This window comes from Carcharhinus amblyrhynchos, unplaced genomic scaffold (genome assembly GCF_965287045.1).
Source record: "Carcharhinus amblyrhynchos unplaced genomic scaffold, sCarAmb.v2.hapA scaffold_774, whole genome shotgun sequence".
In the NCBI taxonomy this organism is placed as follows: Eukaryota; Metazoa; Chordata; class Chondrichthyes; order Carcharhiniformes; family Carcharhinidae; genus Carcharhinus; species Carcharhinus amblyrhynchos.
In genome coordinates, this window is record NW_027650514.1 from 3,994 (window position 1) to 23,869 (window position 19,876).

Here is a 19,876-nt window from a genome sequence, read left to right on the forward strand (position 1 = left end):
TCTGTCCGCTCCCAGTTGCTTAGACCTGACATACGCCTCTCGTTTCTTCCTGACCAGGTCCTCAATATCTCTAGTAATCCACGGCTCTCTAATCCTACCTTTCCCATCCTTCCTCCTAACCGGCACATGCCTTTCCTGCACACATTTCAGTTTTCCCTGGAATGACTCCCACATGCCTAGTGTGGTCTTGCCCTCCATCAGCCTATCCCAGTCTGTATCCCTAAGCTCCTGCCTAATCCGGCTGTATCTAGCCCTCCCCCAATTTAGCACCCTCCCCTTAGGACAGCTCTCATCTTTTTCCATTCGTATACTAAAGTAGACGGAGTTGTGGTCACTATTAGCCACATGTTCACCTACCGCAACCTCAACCACCTGACCCGGCTCATTGCCCAGAACTAAATCCAGTATCGCCCCCTCTCTAGTCGGGCTATCTACATACTGCTCCAAGGATCCTTCCAATACACATCTTACGAATTCCTCCACATCCAACCCCCCAGCTCTAGGCACCTTCCAATCCACTCCAGGGAGATTAAAATCTCCCACAACAACAACCTGTTCTTCCTACACCTGTCCAAAATGTCTCTACATATACCCTCTTCCACTGCCCGTGGGCTGTTGGGTGGTCTGTAGTACACCCCTAGCATAGTAATCGCTCCCTTCCTATTCCTCAACTCCACCCACAGAGACTCAATTCCCAACCCCCCCATGTTATCCTCCCTCTGCACCGCTGTGACGTGCTCCCTAACTAACAGCGCCACTCCCCCTCCTCTTTTCGACCTTCCCCTGTTGTACCGAAAACACTTATACCCAGGAATATTCCGCTGCCAGTGCTGCCGTACCTACACATGCTTCCTTTCTCCTCTTGACAAGACATTCAACCTCCTTTGTGAACCATGGTTCCCTCACTCGGCCATTTCCTCCCTGCCTGACAGGGACATACCTATCAGGGACACACAGTATTTGTTCCTTGACAAAGCTCCACTTTTCATTTGTGTCCATACCTGACAGTTTCTGTTCCCATCTTATGCCCCCTAATTCTTGCCTAATCGCATCATAATTCCCCCGGCCCCAATTATAAACCCTGCCCTGCCGTGTGACCCTATCCCTCTCCATTGCAATAATGAAGGATACCGAATTGTGGTCACTATTTCCAAAGTGCTCCCCCACAAACAAATCTAACACTTGTCCCGGTTCATGACCCAGTACCAAGCCCAATGTGGCCCCACCTCTTGTCGGTTTATTCACATATTGTGTCAGGAAACCCTCCTGCACACACTGTACAAAAACAGCCCCATCTGAACTATTTGACCTATAAAGGTTCCAATCAATATTTGGAAAGTTAAAGTCACCCATGATAACTACCCTGTGACCTCCTCACCTACCCATACTCTGCTTAAGGTGGGGTCGGGCCGGGGTGGGGTCGGGGTGGGGTGGGGTCGGGGTGATGTTGAGATGAGTTTGGATTGGGATTGAGTTGGGATGGGATTGGGTTGGGATTGGGATTGAGATGGGGTTGGGATTGGGATTGAATTGAGATTGGATTGAGATGGGGTTGGGATTGGGATTGAATTGAGATTGGGTTGGGATTGAGTTGGGATGGGATTGGGTTGGGATTGAGATTGAGTTGGGATTGGGATTGAGTTGGGATTAGGATTGAGTTGGGATGAGATTGAGATGGGGTTGGGATTGGGATTGAATTGAGATTGGATTGAGATGGGGTTGGGATTGGGATTGAATTGAGATTGGATTGGGATTGGGTTGGGATTGGGATTGAATTGAGATTGGATTGGGATTGGGATTGAACTGAGTTGGGATTGAGTTGAGATTTGTTGTGCTTTACCCTCAAGGCGTTAATGTTACCGCGGATAGTGGACAAGATGTGATGTTACCCTGTCAGACGGAGCCCATGGGACTGGAGAATATTTACTGGCAGAAGTTACCGAGTAACTGGGTGGTTCTACACTGGTCCAATGGCACCGTGCGCTCAAATGAACAGGATGATCGATACCACAATCGAACAGTAATTGACAACGGGGGTTTTGCCAGGGGAAACCTGTCCCTCACCATTCGAAATGTTAATCGGAATGACACAGGGATTTATCAATGTATCATCAGAAAAACACAATATGTCACTCCCGAAAAATACAACATCAGACTCGAAGTAAACCGTGAGTGTTACAGGAACTTACACCCCTCACACATTATACTCTCTCTGCCTCTCTCTCTGCCTCTCTCTCTGTGTCTCTCTCTGCCTCTCTCTCTGTGTCTCTCTCTGCCTCTCACTCTGCCTCTCACTCTGCCTCTCACTCTGCCTCTCACTCTGCCTCTCACTCTGCCTCTCACTCTGCCTCTCTCTCTGCCTCTCTCTCTGCCTCTCTCTGTGCCCCTCTCTCTGCGTCTCTCTCTGCCTCTTTCTCTGCGTCTCTCTCTGCGTCTCTCTCTGCCTCTCTCTCTGCCTCTCTCTCTGCCTCTCTCTCTGCCTCTCTCTCTGCCTCTCTCTCTGCCTCTCTCTGTGCCCCTCTCTCTGCCTCTTTCTCTGCGTCTCTCTCTGCCTCTCTCTCTGCCTCTGTCTCTGCCTCTCTCTCTGCCTCTCTCTCTGCCTCTCTCTCTGCGTCTCTCTCTGCCTCTCTCTCTGCCTCTCTCTCTGCCTCTCTCTCTGCCTCTCTCTCTGCCTCTCTCTCTGCGTCTCTCTCTGCGTCTCTCTCTGCCTCTCTCTCTGCCTCTCTCTCTGCCTCTCTCTCTGCCTCTCTCTCTGCGTCTCTCTCTGCCTCTCTCTCTGTCTCTCTGTGTCTCTCTCTCTCTGTGTCTCTCTCTCTCTGTGTCTCTCTCTCTGATGTTCATTCTGTTTCAGTCTCCAGATTGTTCTCTCTCTGCCTCTTTCTCTTTCCAATTTCCTATCTGTATGAAATATTAAATTATTTTTATTTGAACTGTGGTTTTTAGAACCACCCATGGAGTGGAACAAGAGGCTGACTACGCCAGGATTGGATAAGGAGACCACAGCCAGTGGAACAGGTGAACCCAACCCTGACCCACATACTAACACTGAGACTTAACCCAACCCCGACCCACATACTAACACTGAGACTTAACCCAACCCCGACCCACATACTAACACTGAGACTTAACCCAACCCCGACCCACATACTAACACTGAGACTTAACCCAACCCCGACCCACATACTAACACTGAGACTTAACCCAACCCCGACCCACATACTAACACTGAGACTTAACCCAACCCCGACCCACATACTAACACTGAGACTTAACCCAACCCCAACCCACATACTAACACTGAGACTTAACCCAACCCCGACCCACATACTAACACTGAGACTTAACCCTGCCCCTCTCTCTGTGCCCGTTTATCTCTCTCTGTGCCTTTCTGTATCTCTCTGTGTCTGTCTGTCTGTCTGTCTCTCTCTCTGTGTCTCTCTGGCTCACTTTGTCCCTCTGGGTCGCTCTCTCTCTCTGGCTGGCTTGCTCTGTCTCTGTGTGTCTCTGTGTGTCTCTGTGTGTGTGTGTCTCTGTGTGTGTGTGTGTGTGTGTGTCTCTCTCCCTCTGCGCGTGCCTCTCTCCCTCTGCGCGTGCCTCTCTCCCTCTGCGCGTGCCTCTCTCCCTCTGCGCGTGCCTCTCTCCCTCTGCGCGTGCCTCTCTCCCTCTGCGCGTGCCTCTCTCCCTCTGCGCGTGCCTCTCTCCCTCTGCGCGTGTCTCTCTCCCTCTGCGCGTGCCTCTCTCCCTCTGCGCGTGCCTCTCTCCCTCTGCGCGTGCCTCTCTCCCTCTGCGCGTGCCTCTCTCCCTCTGCGCGTGCCTCTCTCCCTCTGCGCGTGCCTCTCTCCCTCTGCGCGTGCCTCTCTCCCTCTGCGCGTGCCTCTCTCCCTCTGCGCGTGCCTCTCTCCCTCTGCGCGCGCGTCTCTCTCCCTGCGCGCGCGTCTCTCTCCCTTCGCGCGCGTCTCTCTCTCCCTGCGCGCGTCTCTCTGTCTCTGCGCGCGCGTCTCTCTCTCCCTGCGCGCGCGTCTCTCTCTCCCTGCGTGCGCGTCTCTCTCTCCCTGCGTGCGCGTCTCTCTCTCCCTGCGTGCGCGTCTCTCTCTCCCTGCGCGCGTGTCTCTGTCTCTGCGTGCATGTCTCTGTCTCTGTAGAGTAGAAGTGTCAGGGAGGTGGTGTTGGGGGTTGTGTCGAACTTTGGTGAGGTCACAGCTGGAGCACTGGGTGCAGTTCCGGTCGCCCCATTACAGGAAGGATGTGATTGAGGGGGTGCAGAGGAGATCCACCAGGATGCTGCCTGGGGGACGGAGCATTGAAGTTATGGAGAGGGGTTGGGTAAGGATTGGGTTGTGTTACGTTGGGAGCAGAGAAGACTGAGGGGGTGGGGGGACCTGATCGAGATTATGGGGGTCACGGACAGAGTGGACAAGGAGCAGCTGTTCCCCTGGGTTGAAGGGTCAGAGACAAGGTGGGGGGGGCGGGGGGACAGAGTTTTAGGGGATGGGCAAGGAGATTCAGAGGGGGGTTGGAGAAATGTTTTTTTTTCACTCAGAGGGCAGTGGGAATCTTGGAAAGCGCAGCCAGGGAAGGTAGGGGAGGCCAGAAACCTTTACAAAAAATATTGGGGTGAGACAACAGAACGTTCCAGGAGTTGGAACGAAGTGTGTGAAAATGGGACTGACATAGAAACAGAGGGGATAGGAGCAGGAGGAGGCCATTCGGCCCCTTCCAGCCTGCTCCCCCCCGCCCCTCATTCATTATGAATGCCTGGCTGATGATCAAATTCGATATCCTGATTTCACCCCCCCCCCACCCCGTCCCTCCGCCACTTCCCTCAATCCCTTTAGCCCCAAGAGCTATGTCAAACTCATAGAAGCAGAGAGGACAGGAGCAGGAGGTGACCATTCGGCCCTTCCATCCTGCTCCCCCCCGTTCATCTCCATCGTGGCTGACCGTCCAACTCAACAGCCCAATCCTGCTTTCTCCCCATAATCCCGTTCACCCCCAAGTCCTGTATCCAGACGCCTCTGGAATACGTCCAATGTTTAATCATCAACTCCTTCCTGTGGGAATGAATCCCACAGACTGACCGGGTGAAGAAATGTCTCCTCACCTCCCTCCGAAATGGTCTACCCCCCATTCCCCAATCCTCAGACCCCCTGGTTCTGGACTCTCTCCCCCCCCCCCCCCCTCCCTGCATCGACCCTGTCCAGTCCTGTTAGAATTTTATAAATCTCTCTATGAGATTCCCCCCCCACCCCGAACTCCAGTGAAAACTATCCTAACCCGGTCAATCTCTCCTCGTACATCAGTCCCCTCCCCCCCATCCCCGGGGATGGTAAACCCTTCACTGCGCTCCCTCTATAGTGAGGAACATCCTTCCTCAGATAAGGAGACCCAAAACTGTACACACAATACTCCAGGTGTGGCCTCACCAAGGCCCCTGGACAATTCCAACAACGTTAGTGCAGCTCAGGGATTCGCGCGCCCTTTAGTGAGAGATAATGTCGGTGCAGACCTGATGGGCCTGATCAGGAAGGCTAATGGGATGCTGGCCTTCGTAGCGAGGGGGATTGAATATAACAGCAGGGAGGTCTTGCTGCAACTGTACAGGGCCCTGGTGAGGCCGCAGCTGGAATACTGTGTGCAGTTTTGGTCGCCGCACTTGCACAAGGATATTTTGGCCTTGGAGGGAGTGCAGAGGAGGTTCACTAGGCTGATACCGGAGATGAGGGGGTTGGACTATGAAGAGAGGCTAAATAGACTGGGTCTGTACTTGGAGTTTAGAAGGATGAGGGGAGATCTTATAGAGACATATAAGATAATGAATGGGATGGATAGGATAGAGGTGGAGAGGTTCTTCCCACTCAGAAAGGACAGTAGGACTAGAGGGCACAGCCTCAAGATAAGGGGGGAGTGCAGTTTAGAATGGAGTTGAGGAGGAACTTCTTCACTCAAAGGGTGGTGAATCTCTGGAATTCTCTGCCCGTTGAAGTGGTGGGGGCTGCCTCGCTAAATATATTGAAGTCACGGGTAGATAAGTTTCTGATAGACAGGGGAATTAAGGGTTATGGGGAGAGGGCGGGAATGTGGAACTGATCCACTTCAGATCAGCCGTGATCTTATTGAATGGTGGGGCAGGCTCAAAGAGCTAGATGGCCGACTCCTGCTCCTATTTCTTATGGGCCGAAGGGCCTTTCCTGTGTGATTCTATTCCTCTCTCTCACTCTCCCCCTCTCTGTCTCCAATTTCATTTTAGTATCTCCCTGTCCCTCAGACATGAGGAGATTAAATGGTAATGAGGAGACAAAAGTTGGTGAAGATGTTTCCTCTCATTTTCCACAGCTGGAGCTCAGGGAAGACATCATTACCCCCTCACCGGCTGTCTGATTACGCTTATCTTCATCTTCATATGTGTTTTAATCCGGAGTAAGTGCAGTACAATGAGGAGTAAGTCCTGCCTCACAAATTTGATTGAATTCTTTCAGGAGGTAACTGTGTGGATGAAGGTAGAGCAGCTGATGTCGTATCACTGCTGCCTCACAGCGCCAGGGACCCAGGTTCGATTCCCCGGGGGCACGGTGACACAGTGGGTTAGCGCCGCTGTCTCACAGCGCCAGGGACCCGGGTTCGATTCCCCGGCAGCACGGTGACACAGTGGGTTAGCGCTGCTGTCTCACAGCGCCAGGGACCCGGGTTCGATTCCCCGGCAGCACGGTGACACAGTGGGTTAGCGCTGCTGCCTCACAGCGCCAGGGACCCGGGTTCGATTCCTCGGCAGCACGGTGACACAGTGGGTTAGCGCTGCTGCCTCACAGCACCAGGGACCCGGGTTCGATTCCCCGGGGGGCACGGTGACACAGTGGGTTAGCACTGCTGTCTCACGGCGCCAGGGACCCGGGATCGATTCCCCGGCAGCATGGTGACACAGTGGGTTAGCGCTGCTGTCTCACAGCGCCAGGGACCCGGGTTCGATTCCCCGGGGGGCACGGTGACACAGTGGGTTAGCGCTGCTGTCTCACGGCGCCAGGGACCCGGGTTCGATTCCCCGGCAGCACGGTGACACAGTGGGTTAGCGCTGCTGTCTCACGGCGCCAGGGACCCGGGTTCGATTCCCCGGCAGCACGGTGACACAGTGGGTTAGCGCTGCTGCCTCACGGCGCCAGGGACCCGGGTTCGATTCCCCGGCAGCACGGTGACACAGTGGGTTAGCGCTGCTGCCTCACGGCGCCAGGGACCCGGGTTCGATTCCCCGGGGGCACGGTGACACAGTGGGTTAGCACCGCTGCCTCACAGCGCCAGGGACCCCTTGTTCCTCTGAGCTTTACTCTGTATCCCTCCCTGAGCGCTGACCCTCACAGAGTGCAGTGCTCCATATTTACAGCACCGTTTGTGTCAACGTGAACCGATGCGTTTAGTTCTGATGGGCGAATTTTTCTGAATTGGGTTGGATTTCTAATTACTGAGCCGCCGCTGACTGCCTGTCGAGTAACCGGGATAACGGAACATCAGTCTGTGTGAGGAGGGGGACGGGGGGGCGTTCCCTGTACCATACTGGGGAAGAAGAAAGTGGGGAGATTGACAGAGTGATAGGTGACGAATGTTGCCCTGCTGGTCCGCTCCCACTACAGTGCAGGAACAGGCCCTTCGGCCCACAGTGCTGTGCCTGCCCTTGCTACGTATCCCTCTACTCCTCGCAGGTTCATCTGTTTATCTAAAAGTCCCTCAAACCCCCCTCCCCCCACCTCCCCCCCGCCCTGCCTATTGTATCTGCCTCCACCACCACCCCCCCGGCAGTGTGTCCCAGACACCCACCAGCCTCTGTGTAAAAATAACTTACCCCCCCCCCTCATCTCCTTTGAACTAGTGTGAGGTTATCCACTTTGGCAGGAATAATAGTAGGAGGGACTACTATTTAAAGGGCGAAAAGCTGCAGCATGCTACGGTGCAGAGGGACCTGGGGGTCCTTGTGCACGAGTCGCAAAAACCCAGTCTGCAGGTGAAGCAGGTGGTCAGGAAGGCGAATGAGATGCTGGCCTTTATAGCGAGGGGGATAGAATATAAAAGCAGGGAGGTCTTGCTACAACTGTACAGGGCACTTGTGAGGCCGCAGCTGGAGTACTGTGTGCAGTTTTGGTCGCCGCGCGTACGCAAGGATATTTTGGCCTTGGAGGGAGTGCAGAGGAGGTTCACTAGGCTGATACCGGAGATGAGGGGGTTGGACGATGGAGAGAGACTAAATAGACTGGGTCTGTACTCGTTGGAGTTTAGAAGGATGAGGGGGGATCTTGTAGAGAGGTATAAGATAATGAAAGGGATGGATAGGGTAGAGGTAGAGAGATTCTTCCCACTCAGAAAGGACAGCAGGACTAGAGGGCACAGCCTCAAGATAAGGGGGGGTGGTTTAGAACGGAGTTGAGGAGGAACTTCTTCACTCAAAGGGTGGTGAATCTCTGGAATTCTCTGCCCGTTGAAGTGGTGGAGGCTGCCTCGCTGAATATATTTAAGTCATGGGTAGATGGGTTTCTGATAGACAGGGGAATTAAGGGTTATGGGGAGAGGGTGGGAATGTGGAACTGAGCCACGACAGATCAGCCATGATCTTATTGAATGGCGGGGCAGGCTCGAAGGGCTAGATGGCCTACTCCTGCTCCTATTTCTTATGTTCTTTCCCCCTCTCACCTCAAGTGCCCGCCCCCTTCCTATTCTTCCAACTCTGGTTAGTGAAAGACTCTGCCTGTCAGGCTCTATCTCCACTTCTCCGAGTTCTGTTATCGGGTCTCCCCTCAGCCACTCCAGAGCAAACAACCTGAGCTTCTCCTTTTATAGCTCAAACCTTCCAATCCAGCGCAACATCCTGCTAAACCCCTTCTGCACCCCCTCCAAAGCCTCTACGTCCTTCCTGTGATGCGGTGACCAGAACTGAACATGAGAAACAGGAACAGGAGTGGGCCATCTAGCCCCTCGAGCCTGCCCCGCCATTCAATAAGATCATGGCTGATCTGAAGTGAATCAGTTCCACATTCCCGCCCTCTCCCCATAACCCTTAATCCCCTCTCTTATCAAAAACCCATCAACCTGCGTCTTAAAAATATTTAGCGAGGCAGCCTCCACCACTTCAACGGGCAGAGAATTCCAGAGATTCACCACCCTTTGAGTGAAGAAGTTCCTCCTCAACTCCGTTCTAAACCGCCCCCCCTTTATCCTGAGGCTGTGCCCCCTAGTCCTACTGTCCTTTCTGAGCGGGAAGAGTCTCTCCACCTCTACTGAACACAATAATCTCAGTGCAGCCTAACCACAGTTTTTTATGAAGTTACGATGTGATACCCTGACTTTTCTACTCGATTCCCCGACCGATTAAAGGCAGGCGTGCCATATGCCTCCTTCACCACCCTGTCTCCTTGTGCGGCCAATTTTCAGAGAGTCATGGACTCGAACCCCAAGATCCCTCTGACCATTAGTGCCAGGCAGTTACTGTAGACTTACCCTCAACGTTTAACCTCCCAAAGTTCAGCACCCCACGCTCAGCCAGATTAAACTCCAGCTGCCACTTCTCCCTAAATGTCTGCAACGGACCTCTATCCCATTGTGTCATTTTAACAATCTCCTACTCCATCCACACCTCCAATCGCCTTTGTGTCGTCTGTAAAACTTACTAATTTGTCCATCTACATTTTCGTCCAAGTTATAGAGTCACAGAGAGGTTTACAGCAGGGAAACAGGCCCTTTGGCCCAACTTGTCCGTGTTGCCCCCTTTTCTAATCCCCTAAGCTAGTCCCAATTGCCCGTGTTTGCCCCCATATCCCTCTATACCCCTCGTACCCATGTAACTGCCTAAACACTTGTTAAAAGACAAAATTGTCCCCGCCTCTACTACTGCCTCTGGCAGCTCGTTCCAGACACTCACCATCCTCTGGGTGAAAAAATTGCCCCCTCTGGACCTTTTTGTATCTCTCCCCTCTCACCTTAAACCTCTGCCCTCTAGTTTTAGACTCCCCTACCTTTGGGGGAAAAGATATTGACTATCTCGCTGATCTGTGCCCCTCATTATTTTATAGACCTCGATAAGATCACCCCTCAGCCTCCTACGCTCCAGAGAAAAAAGTCCCAGTCTATCCCAGCTCTTCTTATAACTCAATCCATCAAAAGTCCCGGTAACATCCTAGTAAATCTTTTCTGCGCTCTTTCTAGTTTAATAATATCCTTTCTATAATAGGGTGACCAGAACTGTACACAGTATTCCAAGTGTGGCCTTACCAATGTCTTGTACAACTTCAACAAGACGTCCCCAACTCCTGTATTCAATGTTCTGACCGATGAAACCAAGCATGCCGACTGCCTTCTTCACCACTCTGTCCACCTGGGACTCCACTTTCAGGGAGCGGTGAAGCTGTGTGTCATTTATGGCATGAACCTCAGGATATCTCAAGGGCACTTCGTGTTGGGGTGTTGGATTCGTTGCGATGTACTTTGGGAGGAGTTATGCATTACGCTCCATCGCACACAGTGCCTGTTTCTGCTGGATTTTGGGTGTGTTTTCTCACTCTGATTGCGGAGAAAGACTAACTCTCACTCTCTTTGCCTCTTTCTCTAGGGTTATATAACGCTCATGGGTGAATGTGAAGGTACAGAAGACTGCATTTTGTTCAGGATTCAATGGCTTGATGTGCCTTCTAATAAAATATAATTAACCAAATTCCATTTTTCTTGTTTGTTAGTTTAAATTACAAAAACAAGCAGACTTTTGTTTTTACTGATACCACAATGCACTTGGTCCAGCGCCAAGGCTATTTGCAGGAAACTATGACCAGGTTCCAAGGATTTGGATTTCTTCCTACATATAGAACATAGAACATAGAACACTACAGCACAAACAGGCCCTTCGGCCCACGAGTTGCGCCGATCACATCAACACCTACCAACCTACAGACCTATCTATAACCCTCAATCTCATTAAACCCCATATACTCATCCAGAAGTCTTTTAAAAGACCCCAGCGAGTTCGCCTCCACCACCACTGACGGCAGCCGATTCCATTCACTCACCACCCTCTGAGTGAAAAACTTACCCCTAACATTTCCCAGGCAGCTAACTTCTAACCCCCGAACTGTCTCTCTCAGCCCCCGATCTTTGGGTAAGTATTCTCCAAAGCGGCATTCAAAACGCGCGACGCCTCAGAGTCACTGAGCGCAGAATCACTGAACCCCTGCTGTGCAGAAAGAGGCTGTTCGGCCCATTGAACTGACCCTATCCCCACAACTCCATACGTTTACCCTAGCGAGTCCCCCTGACACTAAGGGACAATTTAGCACGGCCAATCCACCCTCACCTACACATCTTTGGAGTGTGGGAGGAATCTGGAGCACCCGGAGGAAACCCATGCAGACACTGGGAGAACGTGCAAACACCACACAGACAGTGACCCAAGCTAGGAATCGAACCCGGGTCCCTGGCGCTGTGAGACAGCGGCGCTAACCCACTGTGTCACCGTGCTGCCGGGGAATCGAACCCGGGTCCCTGGCGCTGTGAGACAGTGGCGCTAACCCTCTGTGTCACCGTGCCCCCGGGGAATCGAACCCGGGTCCCTGGCGCTGTGAGACAGCAGCGCTAACCCACTGTGTCACCGTGCTGCCGGGGAATCGAACCCGGGTCCCTGGCACTGTGACACAGCAGCGCTAACCCACTGTGTCACCGTGCCCCCGGGGAATCGAACCCGGGTTCCTGGCGCTGTGAGGCAGCGGCGCTAACCCACTGTGTCACCGTGCTGCCGGGGAATCGAACCCGGGTCCCTGGCGCTGTGAGGCAGCGGCGCTAACCCACTGTGTCACCGTGCTGCCGGGGAATCGAACCCGGGTCCCTGGCGTTGTGAGACAGCGGCGCTAACCCACTGTGTCACCGTGCTGCCGGGGAATCGAACCCGGGTCCCTGGGGCTGTGAGACAGCGGCGCTAACCCACTGTGTCACCGTGCTGCCGGGGAATCGAACCCGGGTCCCTGGCGCTGTGAGGCAGCAGCGCTAACCCACTGTGTCACCGTGCTGCCGGGGAATCGAACCCGGGTCCCTGGCGCCGTGAGACAGCAGCGCTAACCCACTGTGTCACCGTGCTGCTACCAGCTGAAATTGGTAGCCAAGTTCCGCTAACATGAGGACGGCCTCACCCGGGACCTTGGGTTCATGTCGCACCGTCTGTAACCCCCATGACTTGCCTGGGTTTGTAAAATCTCACTAATCTCACAATACACATCTCTTTAACCTGTGCTTAACCCTCTCTCCACTCACATTATCTGTACATTTAAGACTTGATTACCTGTAAAGACTCGCATTCCAACTGTTATTTTGTAAATTGAGTTTGTGTTTTTATATACCCTGTTTGTGAATACAAATCCCACTCACCTGACGAAGGGGCAGTGCTCCGAAAGCTCGAGCTACCAACTAAACCTGTTGGACTTTAACCTGCTGACGGAGCTTCAAGTTTCTAGGTGTCCAGATCACCAACACCCTGTCCTAGTCCCCCCCGCCCCACGCTGACACTACAGTTAAGAAAGCCCCACCAACGCCTCTACTTTCTCAGGAGACTAAGGAAATTTGGCATGTCCGCTACGGACTCTCACCGACTTTTACAGATGCCCCCCATTGAAAGCATCCTTTCCGGGTGTATCCCAGCTTGGTCTGGGCTCCTGCTCTGACCAAGACCGCAAGGAACTACAAAGGGTTGTGTGTGTGTGTGTGTGTGTGTGTGTGTGTGAACGTAGCCCAGTCCCATCACGCAAACCAGCCTACCATCCATTGACTCCGTCTACACTTCCCGCTGCCTCGGGGGGGAAAAGCAGCCGGTATAATCAAGGACCCCCCCCCACCCCCCCCATGCACCCCGGACATTCTCTCTTGCCCCAACAATCTTCAGCTGCTTCACCAATGACCTTCCCTCCATCGTAAGGTCTAAAATGGGGATGTTGACCAGTGATTATTACACAAGGTTCAGCACCGTTCACCACTCCTCAGGTACGGAAGCAGTCCCATGTCCCGATCGCAGGGAGATCTGGACAATATCCGGGCCGGGCCGACAAGCGGTGGGTAACATTCTCTGGGACCCAGTCGTATAAATCCCATGGCTCCTGTGGCAGGTCAGAGCCTGGGAATCCCGCGGAGGGTCACTCACCTCCTGACTCCCTCCCCACCCTCTCCCAACGCAAAGCCTGTCCCGCCACCTTTGTCATCTATTATCAATGATCTGGATGACAATGTGGTAAATTGGATCAGCAAATTTGCCGATGATATGAAGATTGGAGGTGTAGTGGACAGTGAGGGAGGTTCTCAGTGTTTGCAGAGGGATTTGGGCCAACTAGAAAAATGGGCTGAAAAACAGCAGATGGAGTTTAATGCAGACAAGTGTGAGGTATCGCACTTTGGAAGGACAAACCAAAGTAGAACGTGCAGGGTAAATGGTAGGACTCTGAAGAGTGCAGATAAACAGAGGGATCTGGGAATACAGGTACAGAATTCCCTAAAAGTAACGTCACAGGTGGAGAGGGAAAGAGTGCTTTTGGTACATTGGCCTTTATAAATCGGAGTATCGAGTATAAAAGTTGGAGTGTTATGGTGAGGTTGTATAAGGCATTGGTGAGGCCGAATTTAGAATATTGCGTACGGTTTCGGTCACCGAGTTACAGGAAGGATATAAATAAGGTTGAAAGAGTGCAGAGAAGGTTCACAAGGGTGTTGCCGGGACTTGAGAAGCTGAGTTACAGAGAGAGAGATTGAATAGGTTAGGACTTTATTCCCTGGGGAATGAGGGGAGATTTGATAGAGGTGCATTAGGTGAGATTGGTAAAGATAGAGTGAATGCAAGCAGGCTAATTCCACTGAGGCGAGGGGAGAGAAAAAACCAGAGGGCGTAGGTTAAGGGGAAAAGTTTAAAGGGAATATTAGGGGGGGGGGCTTCTTCACACAGAGAGTGGGGGGAGTGTGGAATGAACTGCTGGATAAATGCGGGCTCACTTTTAACATTGAAGAAAAGCTTGGAAGGGTTCGTGGATGAGAGGGGTGTGGAGGGATATGGTCCAGGTGCAGGGTCAGTGGGAGACGAGGCAGAAAAATGGTTCGGCACAAACAAGGAGGGCCAAAAGGCCCGTTTCTGAGCTGTAAATTTCTATGGTTGTATCGACAAGGACACAAGTCAGGAGCGTGATGGAATAATCTCCAATCGCTGGATGGGTGAAGTTCCAACAACACCCGAGAAGCTCGACACCGTCCGCCAAAATACTTGACTGGCATTTCAAAAGAACAAACAAAGAACAAAATCAGCCCGGGAAACAGGCCCTTCGGCCCAAGGAGCCCGCGCCACCATCTCAACACCACCAGTCCCCCCACTCCACCCACAACCCCTGTCTAATGTTTTATGGCCATCCACATTGAGGGAGACTAATTTAGGGACAGTTTGTTAACACCATTCAGCCTAAGAGCACATCTTTGGGGTGTGGGAGGAAACCGGAGCACCTGGAGAAAACCCACGCAAGCACGGGGAGAATGCGCAAACTCCCACAGACACCGGCCCAAATCCATGTGTCTGCATAGCAAACAGTGATAGTCACTGAGCTGTCGTGTTGCCCAGTATCTGGTCCAGTTTAAGTGTACACTAACGACATGAAGCACCAGGCAACTCCTGAAACAATCCAAGAGCAGCCCCAGTACGACCCATCGCCTGTATGCCCCTCGTTGGACAACAAGGCGGACCGATTACACCCACCAGTCTAAACGTTCTCTGTTTTCACGAGCAGGGTAAAGTGACAGTGTAGCAGTGACAAGATGCTCTTGCAACTCACCAAACTTCCTGACGTGGCACCTGAGAACCAGAGACCCCTTTCTGCCAAAGTGGAAATTGTATTTCAATGTCCCAACGTTTAAAAATTAAGAATTTTATCTGTGGGCGAGTCAGTCTCCAGAATTTATTGTTTAAAGTTAATCTGGAAAGTCATATTCCCTGAGAATAGGTTCAGGATTTTTAAATTCTCAGGTTCTGAGAATAAGAATTGATTTGATCTGATTTATTGTTGCCACGTGTACTGGGACACAGTGAAAAGTATTGTTTCTCGCGCGCTGTACAGACAAAGCATACTGTTCATAGAGAAGGAAAGGAGAGGGTGCAGAATGTAGTGTTACAGTCACAGCGAGGGTGTAGAGAAAGATCAGCTTAATGTGAGGGAGGTCCATTCAAAAGTCTGACAGCAGCAGGGAAGAAGCTGTTCTTGAGTCGGTCGGTACGGGACCTCAGACTTTTGTACCTTTTTCCCCCCGACGGAAGAAGGTGGGAGAGAGAATGTCCGGGGTGTGAGTGGGGGGGGTCCTTGATTATACCGGCTGCTTTTCCCCCCCTGAGGCAGCGGGAAGTGTAGACGGAGTCAATGGATGGGAGGCTGGTTTGCGTGATGGGACTGGGCTACGTTCACACACACACACACAACCCTTTGTAGTTCCTTGCGGTCTTGGTCAGAGCAGGAGCCCAGACCAAGCTGGGATACACCCGGAAAGGATGCTTTCTATGGGGGGCATCTGTAAAAGTTGGTGAGAGTCCGTAGCGGACATGCCAAATTTCCTTAGTCTCCTGAGAAAGTAGAGGCGTTGGTGGGGCTTTCTTAACTATAGTGTCAGTGTGGGGGGGGGGACCAGGACAGGGTGTTGGTGATCTGGGACACTGTCAAAATCGCTGTCGAAATTTGACTTTAATACAAACATACATGACCACAAGATACTTAACCGACAGATTATCTTTATTTTCTTGCTGGCAAGGGGATTGATTCTTGACACAATGAACCACTCACTCCAACGGACAAAGAAAATCATCCGGGTTCATACAACGCTGCAGCTCACAGCCAGTTGGACACGATCCAATCAGGAGTGCTGCAAATACTTTATGCATTGATCCAACAGAATTAAAATACCGAACCTTCCTGATGGTGGGATACCCCAATGTGTCATAAGAACAGAAGAACATAAGAAATAGGAGCAGGAGTCAGCCATCTAGCCCCTCGAGCCTGCCCCGCCATTCAATAAGATCATGGCTGATCTGAAATGGATCAGTTCCACTTTCCCGCTTTCTCCCCATAACCCTTAATTCCCCTGTCTATCAGAAACCTATCTACCCGGGTCTTAAATATATTCAGCGAGGCAGCCTCCACCACTTCAACGGGCAGAGAATTCCAGAGATTCACCACCCTTTGAGTGAAGAAGTTCCTCCTCAACTCCGTTCTAAACTGCCCCCCCTTATCTTGAGGCTGTGCCCTCTAGTCCTGCTGTCCTTTCTGAGCAGGAAGAATCTCTCCACCTCTACCCTATTCATCGCCTTCATTATCTTATACGTCTCTATAAGATCCCCCCTCATCCTTCTAAACTCCAACGAGTACAGACCCAGTCTATTCAAAAAACATAGAACATAGAACACTACAGCACAAACAGGCCCTTCGGCCCACGAGTTGCGCCGATCACATCAACACCTACCAACCTACAGACCTATCTATAACCCTCAATCTCATTAAACCCCATATACTCATCCAGAAGTCTTTTAAAAGACCCCAGCGAGTTCGCCTCCACCACCACTGACGGCAGCCGATTTCATTCACTCACCACCCTCTGAGTGAAAAACTTACCCCTAACATCACTTCTGAACTTCCCTCCCCGCACCTTAAATCTGTGTCCTCTCGTAGCGACCATTTCAACCCGGGGAAATAGCCTCTGAGAATCCACCCTATCTATTCCTCTCAACATTTTGTAAACTTCTATCAGGTCGCCTCTCAACCTTCGTCTCTCCAGGGAAAAGAGTCCCAGCTCCCTCAACCTAACTTCATAAGGCATGCCTCCCAGTCCAGGCAACATCCTTGTAAATCTCCTCTGTACCCTCTCAATAGCTTCTACATCTTTCCTATAGTGAGGTGACCAGAACTGCGCACAATACTCTAAATGAGGCCTGACAAGGGTCTTATAAAGTTGCAGCATTACCTCCCGACTCCTAAACTCAATCCCTCGATTAATGAAGGCCAGTACACCATACGCCTTCTTGACCACCTCCTCCACCTGCGAGGCCGATTTAAGAGTCCTGTGGACCCGGACCCCAAGATCCTTCTGCTCCTCAACACTACTCAGACTTCTGCCCTTGACAGTGTACTCGTTCATCCCGTTGGTTCTGCCAAAATGGACGACTACACATTTATCCGCGTTGAAGTCCATCTGCCACTTCTCCGCCCAGTCCTGCATCCTATCTATGTCCTGCTGCAACTTTTGCCATCCTTCCAGACCATCCACAACACCACCGACCTTCGTGTCATCAGCGAACTTACTTACCCATCCCTCCACTTCCTCATCCAGGTCATTTATGAAAATGACAAACAACAAGGGTCCCAGAACAGATCCCTGGGGCACTCCACTGGTGACTGACCTCCATTCAGAAAAAGCCCCATCCACAACCACTCTCTGCCTTCTGCAGGCAAGCCAGTTCTGGATCCACAAGGCCAAAGGCCCTTGGATCCCATGCCGTCTCACCTTCTCAAGAAGTCTTGCATGGGGGACCTTATCAAACGCCTTGCTGAAGTCCATGTACACCACGTCCACGGCACTTCCTTCGTCAATGTGTTCAGTCACATTATCGAAGAACTCAACTAGGCTTGTAAGGCACGACCTGCCCTTGACAAATCCATGCTGACTATTCTTGATCATGTCAAACCTCTCCAAATGTTCGTAAATCTTGTCCCTCAGAAGCCTCTCCATCAGCTTACCAACTACTGAGGTCAGACTCACCAGTCGGTAATTTCCCGGGCTATCTCTGTCCCCTTTCTTGAAAATAGGCACTACATCCGCAATCCTCCAATCCTCAGGAACCTCTCCCGTCTCCATTGACGACGCAAAGATCATCGCCAGGGGCTCTGCAATCTCTTCCCTCGCCTCCCACAGTATCCTGGGGTACATCCCATCTGGTCCAGGCGACTTATCTACCTTGATAGAATTCAAAAGTTCCAACACATCCTCCTCCTTAATATTCACGTACTCAATCTTTTATTCAGTCTCTCTTCATAGTCCAACCCCCTCATCTCCGGTATCAGCCTAGTGAACCTCCTCTGCACTCCCTCCAAGGCCAAAATATCCTTGCGTAAGTGTGGCGACCAAAACTGCACACAGTACTCCAGCTGCGGCCTCACCAGTGCCCTGTACAGTTGCAGCAAGACCTCCCTGCTTTTATATTCAATCCCCCTCGCTATAAAGGCCAGCATCCCATTCGCCTTCCTGACCACCTGCTGCACCTGCAGGCTGGGTTTTTGCGACTCATGCACAAGGACCCCCAGGTCCCTCTGCACCGTCGCCTGCTGCAGCTTTTCACCCTTTAAATAGTAATCCCTCCGACTATTATTCCTGCCAAAGTGGATAACCTCACACTTGCCAATATTGTACTCCATCTGCCAGGTCCTCACCCATTCACTCAGCCTATCTCGATCCCTGTGCAGACTTTCCACAGCGGGCTGGAAACAGAGGGGGAGAAACAGAGGCAGAGAAACAGGAGGCTGGAAACAGAAGGGGAGAAAGAGAGGCGTAGAAATAGGGGGCAAGAAACAGATGGGGAGAAACAGAGGGGGAGAAACAGGGGGCTGGAAACAGAGGGAGAGAAACAGAGGGGGAGAAACAGGAGGCTGGAAACAGAGTGGGAGAAACAGAAGGCTGGAAATAGAGGGGGACAAACAGGAGTCTGGAAAAAGAGGGGGTGAAACATGGGGCTGGATACAGAGGGGGAGAAACAGGATGCTGAAAACAGGGGGAAAAACAGTACTCTGGAATCAGAGGGGGAGAAACAGGAGGCTGGAAAAAGAGGGGGAGAAACAGGAGGCTGAAAACAAAGGAGGAGAAACAGGAGTCTGGAAAAAGAGGAGGAGAAACAGGTGGCTGGAAAAAGAGGGGGAGAGACAGGAGGCTGGAAACAGAGGGGGAGAAACTGGAGTCTGGAAACAGAGGAGGAGAAACAGGAGGCTGGAAACTGAGGGTTGGAAAAAGGAGGGTGAAAACAAAGGAGGAGAACAGGAGGCTGGAAACAGAGGGGGAGAAACAGGAGGCTAGAAACAGAGGGGGAGAAACAGGAGGCTGGAATCCGAGGGGGAGTAACAGGAGGGTGGAAACAGAGGAGGAGAAACAGGAGGCTGGAAACAGAGGGGGAGAAAAAAGGCTGGAAACAGAGGGGGAGAAACAGGAGGCCAGAAAAAGAGGGGGAGAAACAGGAGTCTGGAAACAGAGGGTGAGAAACTGGAGTTTGGAAACAGAGGGGGAGAAACAGGAGACTGGAAACAGAGGGGGAGAAACAGGAGGCTGGAAACAGAGGGGGAGAAACATGAGTCTGGAATTCAAGGGGGAGAAACAGGAGGCTGGAAACAGAAGGGGAGAAACAGAAGGCTGGAATCAAAGGGGGAGAAACAGGTGTCTGAAAAAAGAGGGGGTGAAACATGGGGCTGGAAACAGTGGGTAAGAAACAGGAGGCAGGAAACAGAGAGGGAGAAACAGGAGTCTGGAAACAGAGTGGGAGAAACAGGAGGCTGGAAATGGAGGGGGAGAAACAGGAGGCGGGAAACAGAGGTGGAGAAAGCGGAGTCTGGAATCAGAAGGGGAGAAACAGGAGGCTGGAAACAGACGGGGAGAAACAGGAGGCTGGAAACAGAGGGGGAGAAACAGGAGGGTGGAAACAGAGGGGGAGAAACAGGAGGGTGGAAATAGATGGGCAGATACAGCAGTCTGGAAACAGACGGGGAGAAACTGGAGGCTGGAAACAGAAAGGGAGAAACTGGAGGCTGGAAACAGAAAGGGAGAAACTGGAGGCTGGAAACAGAGGGGGAGAAACTGGAGGCTGGGAAAAGATGGGGAG

The 19,876-nt window shown here is 52.0% G+C and overlaps 1 protein-coding gene across 1 annotated transcript; it reads left to right on the plus strand.

Moving 5' to 3' along the window:
• Positions 1–1,847: 1,847 nt before the first annotated feature.
• LOC145340096 (hepatitis A virus cellular receptor 2-like) lies at positions 1,848–10,632 on the plus strand (the record flags this gene model as incomplete). The annotated part of the gene is made up of 4 exons (XM_080184522.1): positions 1,848–2,168; positions 2,944–3,015; positions 6,334–6,417; positions 10,583–10,632. Coding segments are annotated over 4 exons (500 nt in total), but the record flags the coding sequence as incomplete, so codon positions are not given.
• Positions 10,633–19,876: the final 9,244 nt, after the last annotated feature.